General features: G+C 39.1%; 1 protein-coding gene across 6 annotated transcripts in view; it reads left to right on the forward strand.

Moving 5' to 3' along the window:
- WDR19 (WD repeat domain 19) overlaps nt 1-20425 on the forward strand; it is a 124934-nt gene that overhangs the window by 33645 nt on the left and 70864 nt on the right. For all 6 annotated transcript variants that reach the window (XM_069593861.1, XM_069593859.1, XM_069593860.1 and 3 more), the window contains exons 16-24: nt 999-1146; nt 1272-1476; nt 4231-4390; nt 4578-4688; nt 8865-8974; nt 14577-14634; nt 18593-18733; nt 18813-18895; nt 19376-19459. In XM_069593861.1, the coding sequence (XP_069449962.1) occupies nt 999-1146; nt 1272-1476; nt 4231-4390; nt 4578-4688; nt 8865-8974; nt 14577-14634; nt 18593-18733; nt 18813-18895; nt 19376-19459 (1100 nt within the window). The remainder of the gene's footprint in view (nt 1-998; nt 1147-1271; nt 1477-4230; nt 4391-4577; nt 4689-8864; nt 8975-14576; nt 14635-18592; nt 18734-18812; nt 18896-19375; nt 19460-20425) is intronic.

Genomic DNA, 20425 nt, shown 5'->3' on the forward strand with positions numbered 1-20425 from the left:
TTACTATACTTGGATTTTTTTTCAATATCCAATTAGTATATTTTTGTTCATAGTTCACACAGCCTACAGCTGTGCTTGGACTGAACCTTAGTAACTGTTCCCAGGTGTCTTAGCTCTACCACAGTGAAGACACATTCCCTGAAGATAGCTCTCACTTCACGATATACTCTCCTAGATAGTAAAACTTCCTTCCTCCCTTTTTCTTTTTCTCTTCTCTTTATTTCTTTTCTTTTCTGTCTTTGACAAATGTGTAACAGGTTTCAGCAGAAGTGCCTGGATTATTTATTCAAAATTCCTAATATTCTAGTTCTTTCCAACCCATTTCTCAGTTACAAAATAAATGAGGAAAAATGACCTGAATGTAAAGATGACCTTGAGTTCCCCCTGCTTAATAAGGAAATTCAATCTTGTAGAGATTTCCTTTCAGGATATATATATAAACCTATCTGCCTGAGTTTATAGGAATATATGGGTTGATTTTTTTAATAGCTTATATTACTATAATTACAGTTTGTTGGAATACATTGTCGGAATGCGTGTTTTTAAATAAAATGTATCAAGTGGAATTTATTTAGATCTCAAATCATGTATGAATTATTTGTTTATTCTCTAGTTGGAGCATTTCTGTACCCAATATTATTGAAAATTTTCTAAGCACAAGTGTGTTCATAGTTAATATTTCTGTTATCATTCTGAGCAACTTCAACTTTTTTTCTTAACCTGAAGTTTTGTGTCCAGACTTGTAGTTTTTCCTGCAAATTCACCAAATTTTAGATAAAACCCTTGACTTTGCATGTAACTACAGTTTTTTTAAAAGCCATGCTTAGTATAGAAAGGGGAAAAGAAACTTTTCTTCATTTATCTTGGGATGTTGATGAGTTGAATATGAGTTGGTAAGCTTTACCAGCTAAGACTGCAGACAAGCTCCATCCTACAAAGGCAAATGATAATGGTTTAAGTGCAGATTTGGGTAAAATCTGTAAATCCTTAATTTTTAGGTTAATGATGCTACCTATGAGATTCCAGATTTTTCGCCAACCATTAAAGGTGTTCTTTGGGAAAACTGGCCAATGGATAAAGGTGTATTTATCGCCTACGATGACGATAAGGTATACACGTATGTCTTTCACAAGGACACTATCCAAGGTACTTAATCACTTTTTTGTATGTTTGTTGAGAATTACATTTCCATTGTACTAAAATTAAAACATTCTCTTTTTAATGTGTGTGCTATTAGTTTTCAACATTAAGGTGTCTGTTTTATAATATAGGATCCAAGGTCATTCTGGCTGGTGGCACCAAAGTTCCTTTCTCTCATAAACCTTTGCTGTTATATAATGGAGAGTTGACCTGCCAGACCCAGAGTGGAAAAATAAACAACATCTATCTTAGCACTCACCGCTTCCTCGACACTTTAAAAGACGTGGGGCCTCATGAACTGAGGCAGGTGCTGACACAGACTTTAATGCTAAAAAGGTATGGCTTAAACACTTCTTGTGGAGCTTCTCATTTCCTTTTGTGATTTTAAAGGTCAAATCTTGTGAAAATAGATGGAAAGGAATTCCCTGGCCATCCAGTGATTAATAAGACTATACTCTTCCAATGCAGGGAGCACAGGTTTGATCACTGGTTGGGAAACTAAGGTCGCACATGCCACACAGCATGACCAAAAAAAAAAGATGGAGATAATAGGATTTACCTCATTTACTTCACGGGATTATCATGAAGCTCAGATATGATCGATTTGAAAATATATGTAAATTCTAAAGGAAGGGCTTTTGTACTATGGGAAAAGCCCATCAGAACAAAAAGGGTTTCTAATCTCCCAAATAGCAGTTATTGTGAAATTCTAATAAATGTAATTATTTCAACACTCCCTTAATTTCATCATAACAAAGTTTAATTTTATCTTACTTGAGATTTTTTTTCCCCTGCTTTTTCCTCTCACCTCTTAGGACCACAGTGAATTCCTCTGTGTAAATGTTGCTCTTCCTCAGGGTCCCTTGGGCTTCTTTCTTCTCTTTTCACTCTAATTATTCTTCCAGAGTGAATCTCCTCAAGTGAGTGAAGTCGCTCAGTCATGTCCGACTCTTTGTGACCCCATGGGCTGTAGCCCACCAGGCTCCTCCTTCCATGGGATTCTCCAGGCAAGAGTACTGGAGTGGGTTGCCATTTCCTTCTCCAGGGGATCTTCCCGACCCAGAGATCGAACCTGGGTCTCCTGCATTGTAGGTGGACGCTTTACTTTCTGAGCTATCCCTGCTTTTTCCTCTCACCTCTTAGGGTGACTGTGAATTCCTTTGTGTAAATGTTGCTCTTCCTCAGGGTCCCTTGGGCTCCTTTCTTATCTTCTCACTCTAGTTATTCTTCCAGAATGAATCTCCTCAAAGGTGATTTCAATACCTTATATATGAGATTAACTCCAGAATATGCATCCTTTACTTAAACCTGTATCACCACTGCCTCCCAGTCCTATGTAGCTGGGAGTCCACGAGTTCCTCAAACTCGCACCATCATCTTTCCCAGCCTCCTTTTCTCCCCCTGCCCAAATCACGTTGTGCACATGCCCTACAGCGCACACCCACACCCACGCATACACACCCACGCATGCATACACACCCACACACACCCAGGTCTTTTTCTCCTCCACTATTCCCCCACCTTAACTCCGGCCTTCCAATGGAGTAATGTGTAGCAGAGCGACCCTGACCGCTCTCTCTCCAGGTAGCCTCAAGACAATCTATTCTCCACACACTTTGGAAAATGTGAGTCTGATCCTCAGTGACTTCCCACTGGCTTTAGGAAGAGACCCCTATTTTTCGGGGACCTCAGCCTGACATGCTCAGCTCTTGCTGATTTAATACCAGCCTCACCTGCCCCGACTCCTCCAGTGCTCTCTGTCCACTGACTGCTTGAATTCAATAATGTTTCATGATTTCCTGCCTTGGCATTTGCTGCTTTCGCATCTTAGACTGCCCTTCCCTGTCTGTGTAGGTAGTAACGCCTCATTCTCCGCCATTCAGCAGGGCCCTCTCCTCCAGGAAGCCTTCCCTGAAGCTCCTGACCACTGGCAGTGTAGATTGAGGCCTTTCTCATGTGTTGCCTCAGAGCCAGGATCTGGTGTGCAGAGTGGTTTAGAGCACATTGTCTCTTACCACTAGGCTGGTTTTTTAAGGTCTCTAAGCCTCACTTTCCTCCTTTATAAAGAAGAAATAATAATAATATATAGGGAATAGGGTTGTCAGGGTGATCCAGTGAGATAATTTATGCAAAGCACTAAGCACAAAGATGCACATATTACAGGCACTCTGGTACCTCTGCCGTGCTGTGTCGTAGTCCTCTGTTTACTCACCTGTCTCTTCTGCCTTCCCCAAGTGTGACCACCTAAGGACAGTGACTACCTTTGATCCTTACATCTTGGTTCCACGCACTGATCCTGGCACATAGCAGTGCTCAGTGTGTGTGTGTTGGGTGGAAACTAGATTGATGACTAGATGGGGAGGATGACATATTCATTAATGTAGGAGTCCCACAAAAAGTCTCATTGACATTTGTGGTTAAGTTTTAAACCAGAAGTCAGTAAGCTTTTTCTGTTATGGTCAAAATGGTATTTCAGGCTTTAAGGGCTATAGGGTCCATCACAACTACCCAGGTTGGTTGTTGGAGTGAGAGCAGCCCAGACAGGCCATAAAGGGTAGGTGGGCTAGTGGCCGTCTTTCACTCGCACTTTATTTCCCAAAGCAGGAAGCTGCAGGCCCTAGTGGGCCGACCTATCTTAAATTTCCCAGCTTATAGGAATAGAATACTAATGTTATTAGACTTATATGACAGCAGAAATAATCTTCATATGTGTGTCAAGTAAACCAAAAAATAAATGAGTAGAATTAGTTACTGATGAGGGAGGGTGGTTACACAGCGTAGACTCAGATTAATTCAATAAATTCAGGAAAAAACATCTATACAAAAAAGGAAGAAAAGTTTATGTAGTTCTTTTATAACTTGGAAATGATTAAAGATTGAAAAATATTTTTGCAAAATTTATCTAAGGCATAACATTAAATTACATACAGTCTAAAAACTGCCTGCTGCTGCTGCTAAGTCACTTCAGTCGTGTCCGACTCTGTGTGACCCCATAGACGGCAGCCCATGAGGCTTCCCTGTCCCTGGGAAAAACTGCCTAGTAGGAAACAAATAGAGCTCCTTGATTATGCTTATATATTCAAATGCCAGGTTTTCTGATGCCTGGGAACTGTGCAAGATTCTCAATGATCAGACTGCCTGGAATGAACTGGCCAGAGCCTGTCTACACCACATGGAAGTGGAGTTTGCAATCCGTGTTTATCGGACTATTGGAAACGTTGGCATGGTGATGTCCTTGGAACAAATAAAGGTAAACAACATCTTATGGGAATTATCAGATTAGCATTTAAATGATACTGAGTCAAGCATTTAAATTTCTGCAGTTAGTCTTACCTAGCTCAAAAACTGATAGATACTACCACTTCTTCCTAAGCACAGTCCTTAAATAAAAATTAAACCCTTGAGTTTCTTCTCATTAAAACTGTTTTTATTTATAGGGAATAGAGGACTACAATCTTCTGGCAGGACATCTTGCCATGTTCAGCAATGACTTCAACCTGGCTCAGGACCTGTACCTGGCATCCAGCTGCCCTGTTGCCGCCCTTGAGGTAAGGCAGCAGATGAGGGAAAGAACGCACAAAGAGGCTCTGACCTCTTTTAAAGAGTTAACATCTCTCAGCACCAGGCACCACATGCCTTCCCCCTCCTTGAACTCAGACTTCAGCTTTAAGAACCCCTGAGTATTCACTAACCTTAGAAGTATTTTCACTCTGCGTTCTATGGAGCAGTAAAAGGCATGGTATTGTAACATTACCAAATAATTTAGAGTCAGAGCGTATCCAAAGAGAACAGATTCTGTAACTTACAAAAACACATACAAATGAAGCATTTATTGAGTGCTTACGTGTACCAGGTACTTTTCTAAGTGTTGACATAAATATTTTAATTCATTCAACCCTCACAACACTCCTGTGAGATAATACTATTATTTTCTCTATTTTTAAATGGGAAACCTGAGGCACATTTATCATTTACTGTGTGACGTTCTCTTGTGTGTGAAGAGGGGTAGGCTTATGTATCATCACTAGTTTCCCAGAGGTGAGCATTACGAGGGAAGGACCAGAACAGAATGAAGGACCCAGGGCCACACAAGGTAGGAGAGCACTGTGGCTGTGTAGAAGAGCAGTTAAGAATGTGGACTTTAGAGTTGGGCGTGACTGGTTTCAAATCCCACCTCTGTGTGCCCTTGGACAAGTTATTCCATGTCTCAGTGCCCTAGATCCCATTTAAAGGAGGGATAATAATATGTAGCCCATAGGGTTGCTGTAAAGATGTAAGAATGAGATTAGATCTTTGGGAACGGCGCCAGCTTGACTGTAAAGACACAGATGGTAGCTGTCGTCACTAACATTGTTCCACTTCAGCCAACATTTCCACAGCCACATAGAGAAAGCACATTTGCTATTGATTTCATGACTTCTCTTTTTCAAATTGTTCTATAGCAAATTCCATTTTTAAATTTTAAGTGGACTGAATGTTAAGAAAAAAATTAGATGGTTTTCCAGTGTTATTGGCTTCCCAGGTGGCATTAGTGGTAGACAACCCGCCTGCCAGTACAGCAGATGAAAGAGATGTGGGTCCGATCCTTGGGTCAGGAAGATCCCCTGGAGTAGGAAGTGGCAACCCACTTCAGTATTCATGCATGGAGAATCCCATGGACAAAGCGGCCTGGCGGGGTACAGTCCATGGGCTTGCAAAGAATCAGACGTGACTGAAGTGACTTAGCACGCATGCACTCACAGTATTATTTGAGAGGACTGGGGACACCCTGAGAAATTTTCAGATCTTGGATTGGTATGTGCTGGAGTAGGAACAGGGCTTCCCTGGGTGAGGGCAGAGATGTCATCCTCGCCCTTCCGCGTTAGCTGTGGACACTTGTCACGTGCTCCTGGCTTCGTAAAGGATTTAAGCTGATGGCTTCACAGTGGGAAACGGTGACTGCACCCCATTGTTCCTTTAACCGCACTTTGAAGGCTGACAGGTTAGCTAAGTAAAAACTTTGGAGGCAAAGTCCTACTGCTCAGCCCTGCCGCACACTAACAGTGAGACTGTGTGTGCAAAACTAGCCTCTCTTTGCCTCAGTTCTGGATCCCTAAAATGGGCGCAGGAACAGCTCATTATAAAAGGCCTAGTTGTGGAAAGTAAATAGGCTAATGTCTTAGAGTAGCAGATATCACTTGCAAAATGTTAGCCATTGTTAATTCTGTACAAAGGGTGAATAAAGTGAGGAATGAACTCCAGAAGATTAATGGTTTACTCTTTTATGGTTAGTTTTTTATTATTATTTATTTTAAATGAAACAAAGATGAATATTTTAATGATAAAAGGAACAATTCACAAAGAAGATACCATAAACCATTAGACACTTAACAACAAAGAAAAGACATAAAGCAAAAATCAGAAGAAATAAAAGGGAAAACAAGCAATATATAATCATAGTGAGACATATTAACATTTCTCTGAGACCATTTTATCAAGTGCAGAAAGAATAGGAGCATCTTGAATGATGTCATTAATAATTTAAATATAATAGATTTATATTTAATTAATTTATGTTAATCATATCCTGTGTGCTTGTATGCTAAGTCACTGCAGTCATGTCCATCTCTTTGTGACCCACTGGACTGCACCCGCCAGGCTCCTCTGTCCATGGGATTCTCCAGGCAAGAATACTGGAGTGGGTTGTTATGCCCTCCTGCAGGGGATCTTCCAGACCCAGGGGTCGAACCCACATCTCTTATATCTCCTGCATTGGCAGGTGGGTTCCTTACTACTAGTGCCACCTGGGAAGTCCTAATCACATCCTACACAAATATATTTAAAATTTTGTATCTCATATGTTATTAGATGTCCATAGGACATTTAGAAAAACTGAATTTCAAAAAGTAGGATTCTTTTTTGTGTCTGTGATTCAGTTATACATATACACATTATTTCTGAAATTATTTTCCAGTATAGGTTATTACATCATACTGTTCCCTGTGCTATACAGTAAACCTTTGTGCTTGTTGCATATCTGTTTTTTTAATTTGGAAATCTAGCATTCTATTCATACTAAGAAAAACAAGTGGAATCAAAATGTCATTAATTTTTTAGTTAGGCAAAAATTCATAAGTTTTTAAAAATATATATATGTTTACAAAAGCTTTTCTACTATTCTTGATAAAGACTTGAGAAAGAACATCCAAAAAAAGAAAAGATGGAAAATTGGAAAACATAAACAAAATGAAATGGGAGCACTGAATATGAAATAGAAAGAAATAATGAAACAAAATAGATAAAAATGAAAGATCCTCATAGAGTCCAGGTGTTTTTATTTTTATTTTTTATCTTTTTTTAATTAATTACTTTATTTCGCTTTACAGTATTGTATTGGTTTTGCCATACATTCACTTGAATCCGCCATGAGTGTACATATGTTCCCCATCCTGAACCCCCCTCCCACCTCCCTCCCCATCCCATCCCTCTGGGTCATCCCAGTACACCAGCCCCGAGCATCCTGTATCATGCATCAAACCTGGACTGGCAATCCGTTTCACAGATGATATTATACATGTTTCAGTGGCATTCTCCCATAACATGGCTATTCATTAGAAACTGGAGCTCTAGCAAAAAGAAAAAAAAAAGGCAATCCCTGGGCATTTGTATTTGTATTTTTCAAAAAAATTCCAAGATGATTCTGATATGCATATGAATTTTAAAAAGTGATTACAGGTTTTTCTATTAAATGGTAGTTTTGGTGATACAGAATTCTGTAATTTTTCTGTTGACCAATCATAATACAATGGTATTAAGTGAGTAATAGTTACGTAATCACAATAGTAAAAAGATGTTTCTCAGTTTTTGCAATCAATAGCCAGACAAAAAATGAAAGATAATTACAATTTCAAGCCATAATGGGAACATGATTAACCTAACAATATAAAATAATTACATACAATTTTGGAATTGTGAAATTGTGCCCCAGACACAGATAAAAGACCTCAGGAGTCAGAGAGAGAGACATGTTCACATTTTATTTATGTTTGCTACTATTCATCTCATGATACAGGTTCAGATTTTCTCAGAAAATAAGATTGATTCCTATAGTAAAGTATTTCTCAACTTTTTCTTTATCATCTCCCCTCTGAGAAGAAATACTAGTTTTAATTTAGTTGATTGAATTAATTTTAATTCAATTTAATTTTTTCCTAGTGAAAGTGAAGTCACTCAGTCATGTCTGACTCTTTGCGACTCCATGGACTGTAGCCTACCAGGCTTCTCCATCCATTGGATTCTCCAGGCAAGAATACTGGAGTGGGTTACCATTTCCTTCTCCAGGGGATCTTCCTGACCCAGGGATCAAACCCGGGTCTCCCGCATTGGAGGCAGACACTTTAACCTCTGAGCCACCAGGGAAGCCCTTTTCCTATTGAGACAAATTAAATACTAAAGAGAATAAGATTTTGTTTAGAATTGAGTTTTGGAGGGCCATGAACCACTGTAATAGCCACAGGCCCTGGAAGGCACAGGCTCAGTAGTTGTGGCTCACCAGCTCTTGAGCACAGGCTCAGTAGTTGTGGCACACCACTTAGGATCTTCCCGGACCAAACCCATGTCCCCTGCATTGGCAGTGGTCCATTGAGCCACCAGGGAATGTAATCACTTTTATTAAAACCAGCACTATATGGTAACTGTGCAGAATAATTTGCCATTTGAAATTAATATCTTTCTCTTTCTAATAGATGAGAAGGGATTTGCAGCACTGGGACAGTGCTCTGCAGCTGGCAAAACGTTTAGCCCCAGACCAAATACCGTTTATATCAAAAGAATATGCTATTCAGCTTGAATTCACGTAAGTCCTCATCTTTATATGTTTCAGTCAGTATCTAATTATTGAATATCTTCAGTTCTAAACTGCTATTCATTATAAGGCCATTGATTTAATAATTAAATCCATGGATTTAATAGTGGCTTCTTAGGTAGAAAAAAACCATATTAATTATACATCCAAAAATGTTTTATTTTAACTAATGATGTCTTATCCATGTATCTATCCACTCCCTTTCAGCATCAAAATCTCAGTTTGGGTCTAAGTCTTTTCCATATTTAGAATTGTTTTGAATTGAGAAATATTGTTTTGAAACACATTTGGCCAACAGCAGTTACACATAGTGTCAAGGTGACTCTGCTTTTCTTAATTTACGATCATGACCTTGACCTCTTTGAACACTTTGAGGATTTGCAGTGTGAATTCAAGGCCTGGTGAAAGATACAGGCTTTGTTCTACAACTCTATTTGCTTCAACTTGTACTTCTGCTTTTTAAGATTGAATTGCACACGGATAAAAATTCATCAGTTCGTGTTGCAAATCAAGCCAGAAGCTTTTCAAGGTGAAGCTGCAGTGCTTGAGTAATAAGCCCTGCTGATGCATGATGAATATGCTTCATAGATCTCGCCTGCCTTTGAAAATACCATAATCTGTTCTGAGAGATTTAGAAATTTCTAGTGTTCTTAATTGCTGCTGCTGCTAAGTTGCTTCAGTTGTGTCCGACTCTGTGCGACCCTATAGACTGCAGCCCACCAGGCTCCCCCGTCCCTGGGATTCTCCAGGCAAGAATACTGGAGTGGGTTGCCATTTCCTTCTCCAGTGCATGAAAGTGAAAAACGAAAGTGTAGTCACTCAGTCGTGTCCGACTCTTAGCGACCTCATGGACTGCAGCCTACCAGGCTCCTCCATCCATGGCATTTTCCAGGCATGAGTACTGGAGTGGGTTGCCATTGCCTTCTCCGTCTTAATTGCTAGACAGTGTTAACTGTCAGTAGTCTTAATTGACAGACTATACTTTTTTACTTCAGTCCTGCCTAAAAGCGTAATTTTAGAGGGATTTCAGGATCCAATTTTAGACTCGCATTCAGCTGTGGTTAATGTCACTAATGCAGATGCCTGCAGAGACAAGAACTGAATCATTTATTGACAGATACAAGTTTGCAGGTATATGTAGTTGCAATGACAACTACATCATAACTGGACAATTTATTATAGGATATATTCCATTTTCAAAAATTATAAAATGGGAAAAACACTGCTTCTTGAACAAAGAAAATATGGTTCTAACATTAAAAATCATTTTTATGTAGTTCCATTTTATTTTCATATAGACTTTATAGTCATTGAGAATATTGACAGATGATAGTTGTAGAAATTACTCTGTCAAAAAGTACTCTTTCATTTCTAGCCAGGATACCTTATTTAAAAGTTCCCATTTTGCAAATAAAAGCTTTCTGGAGATTTTATTTCTTCATAGTCAATCTTAATCTGTCCCTTAGAGTTAATCCAATATGTTGAAAAGAACAAACAGGAATCTTAATGCATAACTCAAGAGAGGAGGCCCAGTGCCCTGGCCCTGCATCTCTGTCCTGTGAATGACTGGGGCTGAGAGTAAAGAGAAGAGGGTCACTGTACTGGGAGATGATCCACCCTCCCCTGTCAGAGCACAAGCACTTGAGGAAGCTCTGGAACTATCCAGAAAACTTCCCTTGTTCCTCCTTTCGGGAGAATCAAAGTCTTTGTAGCAAACCCTCAAAAACTGTCTCATCATAGTCAGGTGAGCTGAGCCAATTGAAAGTCTGATGTTATTGATACTTTTTTAACCGTTTTTGCTCAACATGTGACTGTGAAGCCACCAGTTTGCATAGTTTTCACTGCTGTTTCTATGCTGACTCCTGGGTCCTGATCTAGGTATGCACCCCAACACCCAAATCAGGAGACTTACTCTTGTGATAATCACAACTAATTAGGTATAGCTCATCACTGTCCAATACCCCAGTGGCTACCAGGTGCTGATTTTTAAAAAATATTTATTTGTTTGGCTGCACCAGGTCTTATTTGTGGCATGTGACCTCTTAGTTATGGCATGTGGGATCTAGTTTCCTGACCAGGGAGGGATTGCACCCAGGACCCCTGCATTGAGAGTGTGATATCTTAGCCACTGGACCACCAGAGGAGTCCCACCAGCTGCTGAGTTTGATTCTAAAGCCCTGGGCCTCTGCTCAGTTCCAACAGTCTTTTTCATTCCACATCCAAGACATTGATTAGATCAAAGAAGGACCCATCTGACATCTGTGGGAAGGATTAGCTCTCCAGTCTGACATTAGAATCATGAGCTAGGGCCACATGAGAGTTCCAAAATAAATAACATGAACTAAAATACCATAAAAAAAAAGTAAGTGTTCCCAAGTCTCAGTTTCAGTTCAGTTCGGTCGCTCAGTCGTATCTGACTCTTTGCGACCCCATGAATCGCAGCATGCCAGGCCTCCCTGTCCATCACCAACTCCTGGAGTTCACTCAGACTCATGTCCATCGAGTCGGTGATGCCATCCAGCCATCTCATCCTCTGTCGCCCCCTTTTCCCCCTGCCCCCAATCCCTCTCAGCATCAGAGTCTTGTCCAATGAGTCAACTCTTCACATGAGGTGGCCAAAGTACTGGAGTTTCAGCTTCAGCATCATTCCTTCCAAAGAAATCCCAGGGCTCATCTCCTCTAGCATCTCTTAATTGGGCTTGCTCAAGGGAAACCTCAGGTTCCTGAAGGAGGAACCATCAAGAGACATCTCTATCTGTGTTGATGTAATTGGGTCCAAATATTGGAAATTCCTGGGCTTCCTGGGTAGTTCAGCTGGTAAAGAATCCACCTGCAATGCAGGAGACCCTGGTTTGATTCCTGGATCAGGAAGATCTCCTGGAGAAGGGATAGTCTACCCACTTCAGTATTTGGGGCTTCCCTGGTGGCTCAGATGGTAAAGAATCCGCCTGCAGTGCGGGAGACCTGGGTTCAATCGCTGGGTTGGGAAGATCCCCTGGAGAGTACATGGCAGCCCCCTCCAGTATTCTTGCCTGGAGAATCCCCATGGACAGAGGGGCCTGGTGGGCTACAGTTCATAGCGTTGCAAAGAGTCAGACACGACTAAGCATAGCACAGCAGCATTAGAAACTCCCACGTAGGAACACTGCTGACTGTGAAGCTCTGGGCTGTCCAACAAATTCTTTGTAACCAACAGATGAGGAAATTGAGTGAAGCTGAGGGAGGTTGACTGGTCTAAGCTGACTTTTCAGAGCTGATTAATTTATTCTGGAGGAGATGGTTTCTTTTTTTTTTTTTTTGAGATGGTTTCTTAAAGGACAATGGATCTCCAGATGGATACTAAGCAATCACTGATCCATTCTGTTCCAAGCAGTAAGAATGAACTGAGGTAATAAATATGGCTTCTAGATATGCAGATCCATATAAGCATCCGTCATGGGAAGAGGGAGTGGTATCATTTATATTCCCTGCTGTCTCAGTGGTAAAGAATCTGCCTACCAATGCAGGAGACAGGAGACAAGAGTTCAATCCTTGGGTCAGAAAGATCCCCTGGAGAAGAGAATGGCAACCCACTTCAGTATTCCTGCCTGGCAAATCCCATGGACAGAGGAGCCTGGCAGGCTACAGTCCATGGGGTTGCAGAGTTGGACACGTCTTAGTGACTAAACAAACAACATGATACTTTTTATCAGAATAAGAATCAGGGCCCTTAATACTGTCATCCCCAGTATTTTCCTTAATTTCTACACAGATTCTCTCAGTACATATTGCGCTTATAAATACTGGGTATTTGTGGAAAAAAAAACCCAAACATTGCTTTTTATGGTCTCATGATTGTCTTTAGAACCCCAAAGGAAAGGAGGAAAGGAAAGTTTGTCACACGGTTGTGTCCAACTCTTTGCAATCCCATGGACTGTAGTCCACCACATCCTCTGTCCATGAAATTCTCCAAGCAAGAGTACTGGAGTGGGTTGCCGTTCCCTTTTCCAGGGCATCTTCCCCTACCCAGGGATTGAACACGGGCCTTCTGCATTGCAGGCAGATTCTTTACCAACTGAGTTACTAGGGAAGTCCCTTAGAACCCCAAAGGAGATAATTAAACAAGAGTGACCCCAAAATTTTAATGTAGCTCCCCAAAATGCCTAGCATAGTACAAAGTTAGTACCTTACACTCTTAGCATAATTTAGCTTAATACTTACTTTTAAAGTAGCAAAATAAGTTGCTTGTATATTTTTGAGGTTAGTTGTTTGTCAGTTGCTTCATTTACTATTATATTCTCCCATTCAGAAGACTGTCTTTTCACCTTGCTTATAGTTTCCTTTGTTGTGCAGAAGCTTTTAATTTTAATTAGATCCCATTTGTTTATTTTTGCTTTTATTTCCAGAATTCTGGGGGGTGGATCATAGAGGATCCTGCTGTGATTTATGTTGGAGAGTGTTTTGCCTATGTTCTCTAGGAGTTTTATAGTTTCTGGTCTTACATTTAGATCTTTAATCTCAAAAATATACAAGCAACTTATGCAGCTCAATTCCAGAAAAATAAACGACCCAATCAAAAAATGGGCCAAAGAACTAAATAGACATTTCTCCAAAGAAGACATACGGATGGCTAACAAACACATGAAAAGATGCTGAACATCACTCATTATTAAAGAAATGCAAATCAAAACCACAATGAGGTACCACTTCACACCAGTCAGAATGTCTGCAATCCAAAAGTCTGTAAGCAATGAATGCTGGAGAGGGTGTGGAGAAAAGGGAACCCTCCTACACTGTTGGTGGGAATGCAAACTAGTACAGCCACTATGGAGAACAGTATGGACATTCCTTAAAAAATTGCAAATAGAACTACCTTATGACCCAGCAATCCCACTTCTGGGCATACACACCAAGGAAACTAGAATTGAAAGAGACACATGTACCCCAATGTTCATCGCAGCACTGTTTATAATAGCCAGGACATGGAAACAACCTAGATGTCCATCAGCAGATGAATGGATAGGAAAGCTGCGGTACATATACACAATGGAGTATTACTCAGCCATTAAAAAGAATACATTTGAATCAGTTCTAATGAGATGGATGAAACTGGAGCCGATTATACAGAGTGAAGTAAGCCAGAAAGAAAAACACCAATACAGTATACTAACACATATATATGGAATTTAGAAAGATGGCAATGATGACCCTGTATGCGAGACAGTAAAAGAGACACAGATGTATAGAGCAGACTTTTAGACTCTGAGGGAGAGGGAGAGGGTGGGATGATTGGGGAGAATGGCATTGAAACATGTGTACTAGCATGTAAGAAACGAATTGGGGAGGGAGGTGGGAGGGGGTTCATGTTTGGGAACGTATGTACACCCATGGTGGATTCATGTCAATGTATGGCAAAACCAATACAGTATTGTAAAATAAAGTAAAAAAAAAAAAGTAGCAAAATAATGGCCTGCATTTCAAAGAATGCATGCATAAACATTGTGTATCACATCTTTCATGTGCTTAAGCAACTCAGTGACAGATTATGTTTTAAATCTTGTATATGTAAACAAGATACTTAAATGTGAATTAAAATTCACTCTTTTTTTTCCAGAGGTGATTATGTAAATGCTTTGGCTCATTATGAGAAAGGAATAACAGGTGATAATAAGGTAACCTTGAATAAAGATAAGATATGCATAGTTATCTTTGAGTTTGTTGTTAGTTTCCTGTAAGAAATAATCTTATTTGCATTGTATTTATTTAGTATGAAGCAGGTGAGCCTTTTTTTTTTTTTCAGTTTATTAACAACTTTGCAAGGACATTGTTAAATCATTTTAAAACACTTTGACCTCTTAAAAACTGACATTGGTAATATTTTTATCTGTCTGAAAAAGCTTTGTTTTCCATTGCACCCTAAATATGAGCTTTTTGTTGAGGTTGGGAGTAAAATTTGTATCCCTTTCCACTTCCAGGCTATTATTTTCATAAGGCTTTTCGTTTCACTCTTAATACGTTTCAGTAACTGCTTTGAAAGTGAATTCCCAGTCCATAAAGGTTTTTCTGCCATTTTATCAGTCATGCTGTATCTTGTATGATTAACCTGGTAAGCATATACTTTACTCACCATTCCAGTCCATTATCTTGTCCCAGACCATCTCAGAATTTAACTCAAGAAGCTAAATTTTGTGATAAAAATTTATATTTTTGTTAGGTGAGATCAAGATTGAAAATCTTTTTATTTTCTGTTTTATATCTAGCCTTTTATTACAAAAGTGATAACAATGTCATTATAGTCAATTTGAAAAATCACCAAAGTCTGTTAACCTTCCAAAGTGAGAGTTCAACATTCTCTCCTCCAAACCCAATCCTTAATGATGACTACTGGTCATGATCTTATATATTTCCATCCAGAATCTCTTCTAAGCATATAGATATGTATACAATAGGCAATTTTACTAAAAATGAAATCATTCACTTCCATTCTCTCAGCAAAGATCAACTGAGAATCTGTTCTGTAAAAGAAAAACAGCATTTTGCCTTATGGTCTTTCCAAGTCAATACATATGAACAATTTAATTTTTTAAGAGCTTCTAAACTTTGATTGTTTGGATGTATCATGGTTTTTTTCATCCACTCCCTTGTTGAATTCAAATAACTATCAGTTCAGTTCAGTTCAGTCGCTCAGTCATGTCCGACTCTTTGCGACCCCATGAATCTCAGCACGCCAGTCCTCCCTGTCCATCACCAACTCCCAGAGTTCACTCAGAGTAAACATCCATCGAGTCAGTGATGCCATCCAGCCATCTCATCCTCTGTAGTCCCCTTCTCCTGCCCCCAGTCCTTCCCAGCATCAGAGTCTTTTCCGGTGAGTCAACTCTTCACATGAGGTGGCCAAAGTACTGGAATTTCAGCTTCAGCATCATTCCCTCCAAAGAAATCCCAGGACTGATCTTCAGAATGGACTAGTTGGCTCTCCTTGCAGTCCAAGAGACTCTCAAGAGTCTTCTCCAACACCACAGTTCAAAAGCATCAATTCTTCGGCGCTCAGCTTTCTTCACATTCCAACTCTCACATCCATACATGACCACTGGAAAAACCATAGCCTTGACTAGACAGACCTTTGTTGGCAAAGTAATGTCTCTGCTTTTCAATATGCTCTCTAGGTTAGTCATAACTTTTCTTCCAAGGAGTAAGCATCTTTTAATTTCATGGCTGCAGTCACCATCTGCAGTGATTGTGGAGCCCAAAGAAATAAAGTCTGACACTGTTTCTACTGTTTCCCCATCTATTTCCCATGAAGTGATGGGACCAGATGCCATGATCTTCATTTTCTGAATGTTGAGCTTTAAGCCAACTTTTTCACTCTCCTCTTTTACTTTCATCAAGAGGCTGTTTAGTTCCTTTTCACTTCCTGCTATAGGGTGCTGTCATCTGCATATCTGAAGTTATTGATATTTCTCCTGGCAATTTTGATTCCAGCTTGTGCTTCTTCAAGCCCAGCATTTCTCACAATGTACTCTGCATAGAAGTTAAATAAGCAGGGTGACAATATACAGCCTTGACGTACTCCTTTTCCTATTTGGAACCAGTCTGTTGTTCCATGTCCAGTTCTAACTGTTGCTTCCTGACCTGCATATAGGTTTCTCAAGAGGGAGGTCAGGTCCTCTGGTATTCCCATCTCTTTCAGAATTTTCCACAGTTTATTGTGATGCACAAAGGCTTTGGCATAAATAAAGCAGAAATAGATGTTTTTCTGGAACTCTCTTGCTTTTTCCATGATCCAGCGGATGTTGGCAATTTCATCTCTGGTTCCTCTGCCTTTTCTAAAACCAGCTTGAACATCTGGAAGTTCACGGTTCACGTATTACTGAAGCCTGGCTTGGAGAATTTTGAGCATTACTTTACTAGCGTGTGAGATGAGTGCGATTGTGCAGTAGTGTGAGCATTCTTTGGCATTGCCTTTCTTTGGGATTGGAATGAAAACTGACCTTTTCCAGTCCTGTGGCCACTGCTGAGTTTTCCAAATTTGTTGGCATATTGAGTGCAGCACTTTCACAGCATCATCTTTCAGGATTTGAAATAGCTCCACTGGAATTCCATCACCTCCACTAGCTTTGTTTGTAGTGATGTTTTCTAAGGCCCACTTGACTTCACATTCCAGGATGTCTGGCTCTAGATGAGTGATCACACCATCATGATTATCTGGGTCGTAAAGATCTTTTTTATATAGTTCTTCTGAGTATTCTTGCTTCTTAATATCTTCTGCTTCTGTTAGGTCCATACCATTTCTGTCCTTTATCGATAATTATAATTATTTGGGGGTTTGTTTCTATCAAATACACTGTGGTGAATATTCTGCCTAGTATTAATATATGTATCTTAGCTACTTAAGATAGTATTTCTGCAGGTTATATTCTTACAAGTGGGATTTCTACATCATAAAATGTGTGCTTTCAATTCTTTAAACTGCGAGATTGCTCTTCAAAAGAACTTGTGGTAATTTCATCCAGCTGTGCATGAAAGTGTTCATTTCCCCCATATTCTCTACACTACCAATATCTACCAGTTTGATCAGCATTTGTATTTAATTTTATTTTTTGTGTGTTTGATTATTAGTGAAGCCAAGTGTGTTTTATTTATTTATTGGCCAATTGTATGTTTTTTAAATTAATATGAATTGCCTAATTAAATCTTTTGCTCATTTATCTCTTGGAGTTTTGACAATTTCTTTGTTTGACTACATCTATTTTAGTTCATTCTTAACTATATTATTAAATACAGTCACCACTAACCACATGGGGCCATTTAAGTTATTTAAAATTAAATAAAACATAAAACTCAGATCCTCTGTCACAAATAAGTAAAGGTTTTATGTTTCATCATGCCTAGTAGAGAAATCTTTAATTTGATAAATGTTTTTTCTCTTAATTTTATTCATAGCATAGCTATGTACCCAGTGTTATTTCCTCTCACATAAAATTTTATACCAAGAAGACTACAAAGATATGCAAGGTATTATGACAAAGGTGCAGTAAAAATTTGGCCTTGAGCAGAAAAGATCTAGACTTCTAAAGAAGAGAATATGACTTTGTAACAGATGATTTAAAAAAAAAAAAAAGATTCAGTATTATTTCAGAATCTTTAGATTTGCCAGCAAAGACTATTGAAAGTAAACCATAACCTTTAGGCTCATTTTAGATTTAAATTGTTTGGCTAAAATATATCATCTTTACAAATGAACTTAACTTAGAAGACAGAAAGAGACTCACAGACAATGAACTTATGGTTGCCCGGGGAAAGACTGGGGGGACAGGATAGTTAGGGAGTTTGGGACAGACATGTATACACTGCTATACTTAAAACGGATAACCAGTGGGAATCTCCTGTATAGCATGCGGAACTCTGCCCAATGTTATGTGGCAGCCTGGATGGGAGGGGACTTTCGGGGAGAATGGATACACGTATGTGTATGGCTGAGTCTCTTTGCTGTTCACCTGAAGTTACCACAACATTGTTAATCGGCTGTATCCCAATACAAAATAAAAAGCTTTTAAGAAATAAACAAAAATAAAATACATCATTTTAAGCTAGGGTGTGATTTGTTAGTTATTTGCCTTCTAATTTCAGGAACACGATGAGGTGTGCCTGGCTGGCGTGGCCCAGATGTCCATAAGAATGGGAGACATCCGCCGAGGGGTCAACCAAGCCCTCAAGCACCCCAGCAGGGTCCTTAAGAGAGACTGTGGAGCCATCCTGGAGAACATGAAGGTAGCGTTTCCTGGGAATACATATTTATGAGGTCTCATACACAATTAAACTAGTATTTGATAATCTCATACTATTTTAGCAATTTTCAGAAGCAGCTCAACTGTATGAAAAAGGTCTCTACTATGACAAAGCAGCATCTGTGTACATCCGCTGTAAGAACTGGTAAGAATCTGCTGTAAAGTGTGTTCTGAGCAGGTGTGGAAATGAGTGTGTGTCGACGGCCTCCCCTCTGGTTTTCTTGCTCATCCTCCCAACTGCGCAGCTATTGCCTCTGTCTGGGCCTTCCCTCCGTCGCCTGTTTTTCTTTATAGATTAGTTCATCTTAATAGTTCTTTTTCCAAAGAACAGCACATTTTCTTGGTTTAATATGGGGAAATAACCTGATCAGATAAATTACTAGAATAAAAAACCTCTATTATCTACAAAGAGTCAATGAATTAGCCTTCATTTTCCCACAGAGGGTGGGCTGGCGGGGTCAGCGGCCTGAGAAAAAGCAATTAAATCTTTTCACTGTAGGGGCCAAGATTTTTTTAAGATCATGATAACTGTTTCTTGAATCCAAAAAATTAACATCTGATTGTAGGAAGCTACTTTTGGAGCAAATGCAGTGCTGACATTATTCTCCTCGACCTACGTTTCTAGGGCAAAAGTTGGTGAGCTTCTGCCTCATGTTTCTTCTCCAAAGATTCACTTGCAGTATGCCAAAGCTAAAGAAGCAGATGGAAGGTTTGTGCAATGTCTCAATTTTACACAAATCTAAAAGGATGTTTTATAAAGTATTCGTTGATATCTGCAACCTTTAAGAAAGGCAAAAACAGAAAACATCTTTACCCTCACCTGGCTTGAAGTGCCAGGCTATTAAGTTTTCCCCATACTTTATATAGTTCATCCAGTCCTTTATGTATTTATATGTGGACTACAATCTCATTTTTATTTGAAGGTTAAATACTAGAAGTTGAAATTTTGATATAATTATGGCATGAAAATGAAATTAGACAATAGTCATTTTATTAAGGAGGATAACTTACAGAGGCAAAGAAAAGTGAAGAAACATGAATTTCATGGCTGTTCTGTTTAAGCTGAAAAACAGGATTACAGTATAACAACAGATTGTTGGTACTTTAAATAGACAAAGATTTTCTGGAACTTAATATAAGAAACTCAAATGCACTGGGAGGAAATGGGCTAAGACAAGAAGGAGTGCCAGAGGAGGAAATACAGTTATGAAATTATATTTTATACAAACACAAAAAAGTTCCATCTCACTAATGGTAATTAAATTAAAGCAACAGCATATCATTTTAACTTATCTTGGGAAAAGATTTATTTTAAACTAATAACCATATTGTCAAAAAGCACTTGTTATGCATGACTAATAGGACTGTAAATTTCTAAAGTCTTTAGAAGGTTATTTAGCAATATGTATTAAGAGATTTTTAAAGGTTACTTCCTTCTACTTTTAGAAAAGTAACCTTAAGAGATACACACTAAATGTCTTGTTAAAATGGAAAGAGCTAGAGAGCTCATGGAGACTGAACAGAAGTCTTGAGCTCCATCTAGAGGTCAATACACAATGATTTTATAGGTTACTGTTAAATTGTATCTGTAATTGTGAAAAATTCCTGATTTTCTGTTTGCTAAAATAAGCCTGTATTACTGTTATAATCTTTCCAGTTTAACAAAACAGTAAAA

The sequence above is a fragment of the Ovis canadensis genome, chromosome 6 (genome assembly GCF_042477335.2).
Source record: "Ovis canadensis isolate MfBH-ARS-UI-01 breed Bighorn chromosome 6, ARS-UI_OviCan_v2, whole genome shotgun sequence".
NCBI classification, from domain to species: Eukaryota; Metazoa; Chordata; class Mammalia; order Artiodactyla; family Bovidae; genus Ovis; species Ovis canadensis.